The sequence below is a fragment of the Gadus macrocephalus genome, chromosome 21 (assembly GCF_031168955.1).
Source record: "Gadus macrocephalus chromosome 21, ASM3116895v1".
Classification (NCBI taxonomy): domain Eukaryota; kingdom Metazoa; phylum Chordata; class Actinopteri; order Gadiformes; family Gadidae; genus Gadus; species Gadus macrocephalus.
Window position 1 is genome coordinate 14,812,095 of NC_082402.1, and position 10,253 is coordinate 14,822,347.

The 10,253-nt window shown below is 54.8% G+C and overlaps 1 protein-coding gene across 1 annotated transcript; it reads right to left on the bottom strand.

Moving 5' to 3' along the window:
* Positions 1-601: 601 nt before the first annotated feature.
* Positions 602-10,253, bottom strand: LOC132449881 (PR domain zinc finger protein 1-like). The gene is given in 8 exon segments (XM_060041757.1): positions 602-840; positions 842-933; positions 1,071-1,199; positions 1,458-2,398; positions 4,245-4,485; positions 5,435-5,554; positions 8,355-8,645; positions 9,951-10,253. Coding segments are annotated over 8 exon segments (2,034 nt in total). The 5' UTR covers positions 9,978-10,253; the 3' UTR covers positions 602-647.

The window sequence follows — 10,253 nt, forward strand, 5'->3', positions numbered from 1 at the left end:
ATGAACGCATTACAGTTGTGGTCGTGAATTATGACCACAATAAGGAGCACTCGTTTTTTAAATCCACATCTCTTGTTTACTTAAGGAAGAGTTCACAGCAATACAAAATATCAGATAAGCACAAAAATCCCAGTGGGTGAAAATATCCCATCTCTGTCTTTATAAAATAACGATTCATATTAAACCCTGAAATAAATTAACAAAGAGTAAAAAAAACAGATCATTAGACCAATGGGGTCTCGGACAATGACCACTGTTACATCAAAGGCTACTTCTTCACAGCAAAGGTCGTCAAGGCATTGTGGCGTTCGTGAGAAGTCTTTCACAGAGGGAGGTAATAGACAATCTGATGGTTGTATGAGCTAGCCCCGGCCCCGGGGGTCCCTAGGGACTCGGACACGCCGCCGACTCCTGCTTGACGTCCACCGGGTAGAAGGAGGCGGCACCGTCCCGGTACCCCAGCGCCTCCACCGTCGCCTTGTAGCAGATCATCTCCAAGGCCCCGCCCCCTCTCTCCACGCACGCCTCCGCCGCCCGCACCAGGCGCCCCACGTCCACGCCCTCCAGCCCCGCGTCGGCCGCCAGCGCCTCCAGCCGCTCCGCCGTCTCGCTGAGGTCGAAGCGCTGGATCTCGTCGTCCACGCGGCTCAGCTCCTCCGGCGGGACGGGCCGGCGGTCCCCCCGGGGGGGGGGCGGGGCCAGGGGGCAGAAGCCCTGCAGGTGCACCCGCAGGCTGCAGTGGTGGAGGTAGGAGCGTGGGCAGTGGGGGCAGCGGTGGGGCCGCTCTCCCGAGTGCAGGCGCTTGTGGAGCTTGAGGTGGATGTGCTGGGTGAAGCGGGCCGGGCACGCCTTGCACTCGTGGGGGCGCTCGCCCGAGTGCAGCCGCTGGTGGGTCTTGAGGTTGCTGGTGCTGCTGAAGCGCTTGTGGCACACCTTTGTTGGGGTATCAAAAGGGGGTTAGGGATCGATATGGAGGGGCATCCTCAGACGTGGACATGGCTGTACACTTCGAGGTCGCGGATGTCTTTAAGGTGGAATGTGTCTAGGGGTGGGGGGGGGGGGGGGCGTACCTTGCACTGGTGTGGTTTCTCCCCGGTATGCACCAGGAAGTGTTTCTGCAGGTGGGCCAGCTGGGTGAAGTCCTTGGTGCACGTCTGACACCTGAACGGGCGCTCACCGCTGTGCACGCGCAGGTGAACCTGCCATGGAGTCACCAGAGCGTCAATAATGTGATGTCACCGGGTTGTTATCAACTGTTAAAGAAACTCACAAAGCTAGCTTTGTGTTTCTTCATTTTTTATTAAAGTACTACTCCTTACATAGCATACTTATTCATATTAATTACAAATTACATCTTAATGACAGCTAGCTACTAAAAATACATTAGTATGCATACTTGTATCGGATCGTCGTTCCTTGCCATAATTGATCCTGAACCTTTGAGGGACAGAACTCACCTTGAGATTGGACAGCTGGCCAAAGATCTTGCGGCACACGTTGCACTCGTAGCGGATCTTCCCGTTCTGCCTGGTGAGCGGGTAGGTCAGGGTCTTGTAGCCGACGGACCCTCCTTCCTTGCTCTTCCTCAGGTCCATGGCGTTCTCGGCCTCCCCCTGTGGGCGGACCCCCCCCGGCCCCATGGCGGGGGTGGGCGTGGAGGGGAGGCGGTCCACGGAGGCCCCCATGCCCTCGGGCGGGGACGCGCCCCTGGGTGAACAGGAGGCGGGGTCCGGCCCTCGGAGAGAGGTAGCCCCCGGAGCCGTGTCCTTGACCCCACCGCCGGCGGGTGACCCGGCGCCGGGACACCTGAGGTAGTTCGTCCTGCCGAACACGAGGTAGCGGCGGTCTGCGCTACCACCGCCGGGCGGGAGAAACACAGGGGCCGCTTTGGGCTCCGACGGGGCGAAGGTCAGCTCTTGGGGCCCGGCGGAGGACGGATGCGGGGCGCGGGCGTAGCGGTCCGAGGCCGGCGTGGTGGGAGGTGGGGGGGGCGCGGTGGGGGGCTGGAGCGTGTCTCTGTAGAGGAGGTAGGGGACCCCGCCCAGGCAGAGAGGGACGTGGGGCAGCAGGTAGGGGGCGTACCTCAGGCCCCTGTAGAGGAGGTTGGCCGGGGCCGTCCCGCCAGGCCTGCCCTCACGGTTACACTTGGAGGCAAAGTGCATATCCGATTGGCCGGCTCCGTCGGGGGGCGCGCCGTACGGGAGGGTTGCGCGGGGGCCGGGTTCGGGGTGGGGTTGCGGGCGCAGCGGGGGCTGGATGACGCCGGGGGAGGGGGGGAAGGCCCCCCGCGGGCCCTCGTGGCGTGCAGCTGCTCGGGCGGAGGGGGAGCTGGGCGGCTCGCGGCGGAGGATCTCTGAGACGGTGTGGCCCCGCCTGCCCACGCTCCTCTTGGGGGCCTCTGTGGAGATGGGAGGGGGGGGGGTTATTAGATTGTCATAGCGCACAAGACACGCCATGCCACTATAGAAATGCCACTGGTGACATAAGAACAATAGGGGCCATGTCGGTTTAATGATATGACAAGACAGGAAGATTACAGCCCTGTCATCTCGGCTGGTGGGCCCACTCTAACCCTGCTCACACTCCCCTGCTCGCACCTGAACAGGAAAAACCAACCTTCAATGAAACCTCAACAAGCGTAGTCTGGATGTGTGTGCTTGTGTGTGTGTGTGCGCCTGTGTGTGTGTGTGTGTATGTGTGTATGTGTGTGTTCCTGTGTGCAGTCCTCAATCTAAACCTGCATTGTCATTCACAAAGACAGACGCCAGCATGTTGAAGATAACATCCAACCTTAAAGTATACATGCAGTGCTAAGAACAGACGAGAACAAACGTTTATTTCATCAAACAAAATACTAATAAAAAAAAGACATTCCTTCCATTCAACCAATTGTTCATCTTGAAGGACCATCACTCGACCCTTTACACACAATCAATGAATCAGCCTAACTCCGGCCCGACACAACCCCGTATGTCTTCAGTGGCGCTCCCCTCCCCCCCCCCCTCCAACCTTTTTGTTATTAAGTGCAGAGCTCTTGGCCAACAGACAGCCTGACACGAGCAGCGAGACATCAGTCTGTCTGCGGGACGCCCCGTCAGGAAGCTCCGGCTGTCACCGGGGCATTTCCTGCCCCCTTGCTCTCTGAGAGACACTTAAACACGGGGCAGCCTGCAGGCAACACAGGCACTCACAGCCGCCGCTTGTGGTCGGCTGTTGTTTGTTTGTCTGCATGCACCATGTACGTGTAGGTGTGTGCATGTATGTGTGTGTGTGTGTTTGTGTGTGTGTGTGTGTGTGTGTTTGTGTGAGTGTATGTGCAGATTGCACGCTCATGCTCTGACTGCTCCCTAACATGCAAAGATAGAAGCATGATATAATTAGTAAAGTGTTTGTGATTGTGTTTGTTTGTTTTTGTGTATGAGTCACTGTGCGTGTGTGTGTGTGTGTGTGTGTGTGTGTGTGTGTGTGTGTGTGTGTGTGTGTGTGTGATCAAGAGAATGAAAGAGAAAGAGAGACCCTGAGAGAGGGAGACCAGCAGCTGTGTTGCTATGGGCAACTTCAAGAAGAAAAAGGGAAACTGACACATCGCCTTGAGTCATCAGAGCCGTGTCACCTTACCCAGGGTGCACGGCTCCACCTGGAGACAGACCCTCTCTCCTTACACCTCTCCCCCTCTCATCCTTTGTTGCCCCCCGCCCCTTCCTCCCACCCTCCCAGGCCCGGGATAAAGAGCCATGGGTGTGACCGTACAACGGGGGTGTTTAGCCGCGTTAACGGGACAAAGAGAGAGTGTGTCCGCTGGCCGGGTGCTTCAACCTGTCCGGGCCCTCTCTCATTCTCCCTTCAGCCTTTCTTACTTCCTCCACATCGGGTCCCAGACTTCCCCGAAGATGGCAACCACGAACTTTGACCTTTCCATGTTCATCCCGGCCGTGACAAACAAACAAACACATACACACACACACACAGTTGTCCCCCATCATCCTGCACAAATTCAAATCCAGACATAAACACACACACATGCACCTACACTGACACACACACACACACACACACACACACACACACACATACACACACACACACACACACACGCACAATGACTCATACACAAACACACATACACACACACACACATACACACACACACACACACAAACATACACACCAACGCACACATAAAGAAAGACGCTCACAAACACACACACTAACACACATACGCACACACAGACACACAGTCTCACCGAACAGGTGTCCCAGCGGGGGGTAGCCGCAGCGCCGGGCGAACTCAGGGCAGTACCACACCAGCAGCTCCTGTCCCGGCCGCAGCGGGCGCACGGTGTAGAAGTAGACGTCCCGGCCGCTCTGGCACGCCACCAGGTTCTGGTCGGCGGCCCGCGACGCCGGGTTGACGTAGCGCATCCAGTTACTGCGCGCCGGATCCAGCGCGTCCACGATGTGCTGTAGCTCCCCCCCGGAGAAGACCTGCAGTGGGAGGGGGGGGGGGTGAAGGTGTCAAACGCGGGCGTTCTGCCCTGAGAGTGAAACCCGGACCGAGTCCAACCCAGTGTCAAACCCAGATCTTCTTCGTCTGAGTCGGACTCTGTGGTCGGTGAGACGCGGCCCGAGGAGGGTTTCACCTCCAGAGTCACAGCCTCGACCCTGAGGCCTTTGCCCGTTATGACTACCCGACACGCACAGGGGTTTAACCCTTTGCATGAGTTATATGTCACATTCATCACTTTATGGTCCTCTTATACCTTTCTTTTTCCTCTAAATGTCATGTGCTGCAGCCGCAGCATAAAGTCGAAGTCATGGTGGCGCTGAGAAAAGCCACTTCCTCGCCGAGTCATTGTGAGAGTTGCGACGCAACAAGGGAGAGCGTTTCTGTTTACAAAGACATGCCTGGTTTACTGGCAGTTGAAGCAGAGCCCGGAGAGAAAACACTGCGTCAGTGCAGCCACCGCAGAAAACAGCTGTGTGAACACACACACACACATACACACACAGACACACACACACACACACGCACACACACACACACCAGTACACGCACACACACACACACACACACACACACACACACAGCCAGCCACTCACACACGCAGTCACATAGTGTTCTCACCCTGAAACTTTCGGTGGTATTTTTAAGAAGTTGTGCCAGGATCGGCCGCGCACTCTAAGTTCCAGAGAACTCAGCTAACCAAAGCCAACGTGCGTGTGTTCTGATTGGATCATCTCTCGGTCGGTTATCTTGAGGTTATCACGCAGCTTCTGCACAAACGCCGTCCCCTTGAGGAAACCCACATCCCACGCACCCCACCAACCCCGTGCCGCACCGGCTACATGTTCTGGTCGGTTGCACGTACGAGCGAGGCACGCACACACACGCATGCATACACACACTCTTTCACTCTCAGACTCTCACACTCACCCTCCAGAAATATTTCCGGTCGCCGACTTTCGGCAGCGTCTCGTCGGTGTAGATCTGCCCGACCAAGGGTCCGAAGCGCGTCCCCCGGGGGACCAGCTCCAGGCTGGTCACTCCGAGCACCTGGAGGCCGTGGGAGAGGGACGGGGGGAGAGAGGGTCGGGGGGACGGGGGGCAGTGGGACGGGGGGGGAGGGGGACGGGGGGACGGAGGGAGAGGGACGGGGGGAGGGGGACGGGGGGACGGAGGGAGAGGGACGGGGGGGGAGGGGGACATGAGGACATGTGTGAGTGATGGATATCTCCGTTTAAAATGCCTCCAAATGCTGTGCTCAGCTTTATCTGGGGAGACAGGAGGAGACCCCACCTGAAGCCCCTGTGGTCATGAATATGATTAGAGCAGCAACGGGTATTGAGCTCCCTAAGGTTATCATGAGAGACCTACTGATAATAACGATACTCGGGGCCTCTGTTGAAGACAGAGCTCGCAAGACAAGACATGTATTTTGTTCAACTTCAGCACTAAATTGTTCTCCTCATACCACAGTGATAAGAAATAAGAAAAGCACACGGCTTTAAGGTGTGAGAAGTCGTCCCTGCACATTATTCCACATCAATAATCGATAATGGGGTAAATGATCGTTTCCCACGGCGTGGGTGGAAGAAGAACCTTCTCTTGATCAATATTTCATCCGGGGGTCAGATGGGATCTCTCCTGCGTCTACTGTTAATTATTAACCGCTACTCTTGTTCTGTTACCCTGAGGTGTGAAACTCCCCAGCCAGGAGAGTAGGGGACGATAGGGTGTCCGCATGACACACCCTGAGCCAGCCAATCAGAGGAGGCCCCTTTGACAGGGGGCTCCCTCCTGAGTGGGCCCTGGAGCACGGCTAATGTGTCCCTCTGGGGCCCCTTTCACAGCACTGTATCGGGGCCAATGTATCACATGAACAATATGCACCCACACACATTGTCCGTCGACACCCGCACGCGTCACACCTGTTATCATTTTGATCAAGCTTGCACCAGGGTTTAATCTACTAACGTTGTGTGTGTGTTTGTGTGTGTGTGTGTGTGTGTGTGTGTGTGTGTGTTCGTGTGTGTATGTGTGTGTGTGTGTGCGTGCGTGTGTGTGTGTGCATGTGTCTGTCTGTCTGTGGTTGTGTGTGGTGGTGTGTAGGTGTGTACGTGTGTGTAGCTGGCTTTGCTGCTGTGTGTGTATGTGCGTGTGTGTGCGTGTGTGTATGTTGCACTCATGCGTTTGTATTTTGAAACCGTGTGTGGTAGCTTGTTGCTTCTGTTTCCATTCTTGTTTGGACCTGTGGCCCCGGTGCAACTCTCTCTTTCCCTTTCCCTGTCGGGATGTGAACCACATCTGAAGGTCAGAGTGCGTTGGCGTTCCTTCACCTGCAGACACCTGCTCAGCCGGCCAGCTCTGACCTCCTCTGATCGGACCTCTCAGCTGCCGACACGCTTAACCCCCTTCCACACACACACACACGCGCACACGCACACGCACACGCACACACGCACACACACACACACACACACACACGCACGCACACACACACACACACACACACACACACACACACACACAAACACACACACGCGCACACGCACACACACACACACACACACGCACACCCTAGCACACGCAGCCACACTAACTTGCGCTGAGCCTGCAGAGTATTTACGACGTGTCCGAATATAGGTGGTTGCTTTATGGTGTAATTGTGTATCTCCTTACAAGGCCCCCCCCCCCACTGAAGTAGGTAGCTACTAATCATTGCATCACCTCAGGCCACGGGGCAATGATTAGGGAGTGTGTGTGTGTGTGTGTGTGTGTGTGTGAGTTGGGGGGGGGGGGGGGGGCGCTCTTGTCCTGGGACGTACGAGTGGCAGCAGGAGGAGGAAACGGTCCAACATTAAGACAACAAGTCGAACGCTTCCTGCTTTATCCTGAGGATGGGGGCTGTGTGTGTGTGTGTGTGTGTGTGTGTGTGTGTGTGTGTGTGTGTGTGTGTGTGTGTGTGTGTGTGTGTGTGTGTGTGTGTGTGTGTGTGTGTGCGTGTGTTGTTGGGTGGGGGGGGATGATGGAAGGATGTGGGGGAGTGACGCATTGCACCCAGTAAGTTGAGAACCCGCCACTTAAACACTGAGAGGTGCAATCGTAACGCGTTCGGACACTTTGGCGCGGCTATAGGTGTGTGTGTGTGTGTGTGTGTGTGTGTGTGTGTGTGTGTGTGTGTGTGTGTGTGTGTGTGTGTGTGTGTGTGTGTGTGTGTGTGTGTGTGTGTGTGTGTGTGTGTGTGTGTGTGTGTGTGTGTGTGTGTGTGCGTGTGTGTATGAGTCTGTGTCTGGATGTAAAGGAATGCACATAATGTTTTCACAGAAATGTCACAGGTATGGGATTGTTCTTGGACAGAGAGAGGGGGACGGGGGGGGGGGGGAGACGGTAGAGATGTTGAACATATTTGGGTGGACCTCTGAAGGGCTGTCCTGTTGTTAGAGCCCCCAAGCAGTGCAGAGCATGGAAAAGGAAAGGTACTTGTAACCTGCCTCAACAAACACCCCAACAGGGCCAGGGCGCTGGTCCCATTGCGGGTTGTTGGATGTTACAGCGTTTCTTCATGTCTTATCAGCTGGCACACTTTAGAACATTATAAAGTTGGGTTTTGGGCAGTGTGCAAGAAACTCAACAGACACACAGACACACACATAAACACACACACTCACACACACACACACACACACACACACACACACACACACACACACACACACACACACACACACACACACACACACAACCACAACACACTCTCGCATGCACACACAAACACACACGCACACACGCACACACACACACACACACACACACACACACACACACACACACACACACACATGAGTGTACATACCTCGCCTGAGTTGGGGCAGCGTCTCAGACTCAGGTTCCTGGGCAGAGAGCTCTCCGCTCGCGTGCCGGCGGGGGCCCCCTGGGCGTGGCCCCCAGGGGCCTGCTGGGGGTCCTCCAGGGGCTGGTCCTTCACGACGTAGGTACACCTCTGCTCAAAGTCGGCCTCGCTCCACGACGCCATCTCCGCTTCCTCTTGAGCGGCCTCCGCCGGCGTCCAGGTCGGCGCCCCCGCCTCAGTGACCCCTGACCCCTCGGAGGTTAACATGGCCGCGCTCTGCTCGGAGGTCGAGGCCTGGGAGAGGGGGGGGGGGGGGGGGGCAGAGGATGAATGTCAGTGAGATGTGGCCCCCCCATTCTGCCACGGGGAAACGTCTCCTCAGCTCCAGACATGAAGGCGCTGTTCTGTTGTTATACCTTCAATTTTTGTTTCCTACCCTTTTTATCTCCCTTTGATTCCATCGTGGGTCTATTCTTTTGTACTATTTTTATGTTTGCAGGGAAATTGCCATTTTAGGCTTTTAGAATATTGGGTTGTTATTAGAATTGAGTTGTGATAAATTGACTTTGGTATGTTGTGTTGGTGTGTGTGGGTGTGTACATGTGTGTGTGTGAAGGGAGCCGGCAGTGGAGAAGGGGGGATGTTAACGCCATCCTCCAACACTTACCGGACAAACCATCTCCCCACCATCACCACCACCACCGCCACCACCACTGTCCCAAAACATCCTGTGGCTATCCGTGTCACAACCCCAGGGTTGTGTGTGTTAGTCTCCAGGATAGTACTCCGTACGTCAGTCCCCGCACTGGAGCACTTTCTTCAGGAAACCAGTGCTCCCAGTGTAGCGGGCCAGACTTCCTCTGAGAGGACTGGGACCTGGCCCTCAGCCCAGTCTGCTACTCAGTGTTCTCGTCCCGTCTCTCGCTCGCCTTCTTATTGTTTCATCTCTCGCTCTCTAGCCCCTCTCTTACTCCCTCTGCTCTCTTAGTTCATCTGGTATGAAGATCATTTCTATCCAAGAGCTTAAAGTTCAAATCAGGAGACAATCAGATATTTGGCATTCCGCTGTCATGCGCCTGTTCAACTATCATATGCATAGCACATCGAACTCTCATATGCAGTATCCTCCATCTCCCCCTGATGCTTTCACTTTCCATCGTAAGGTTTCGCTCATTTATTTTTGACACCCTGAGGTCATCCAAAAAGGAAATGAGATGAGCTTGTTACAAAGTCATCAAAGTGACAGGATCAGAGATTGACGTCTCCCTCGGTAGAACCCTTCGCTCTCTTCCCTACTCTTCTGACTAATGGTTTATTTCTAAAGAAAGAACAGAGATACTGATGGCCCTCTGAGACGAGGAGCGATGCTAAAACTGAGTCAAACTGACTTTAGCGAGTGCAATATACAAAAGCTGACATAATATACACAGAAATTGTGAATGCAAAAATACTTCAGCACCAGTCTGTGCCAGGGGGACATTTACAGTATCACCGTTAAACAAGACAGATTGCGAAGAACCAAAGAAACAATAACGCAAAGGCGAACTCCCCAAGTGTAAAATAATTTAAAAAGCATTGACTCAATAGAGGATTACTTACTGTTAAGCCTTGAGATGAGCCACACATACAGCAACCTTCCTTTGCTCTCTCTCTCTCTCTCTCTCTCTCTCTCTCTCTCTCTCTCTCTCTCTCTCTCTCTCTCTCTCTCTCTCTCTCCCTCTTACTAAAACCTCACCAACCTCTGTCGCGGAGGGCAAGTGACTGAGTGCCTAGGTGTTTGTCTCTTCACTCACAGAGTAGGAGAAGGTGGAGGAGGAGGTTTGTGTGGGTGTGTGTATGTCGGTATTTGTGAGTGTGTGTGTGTGAGTGTGATAGTGACAGAGGGACAGAGATAGAGACAGG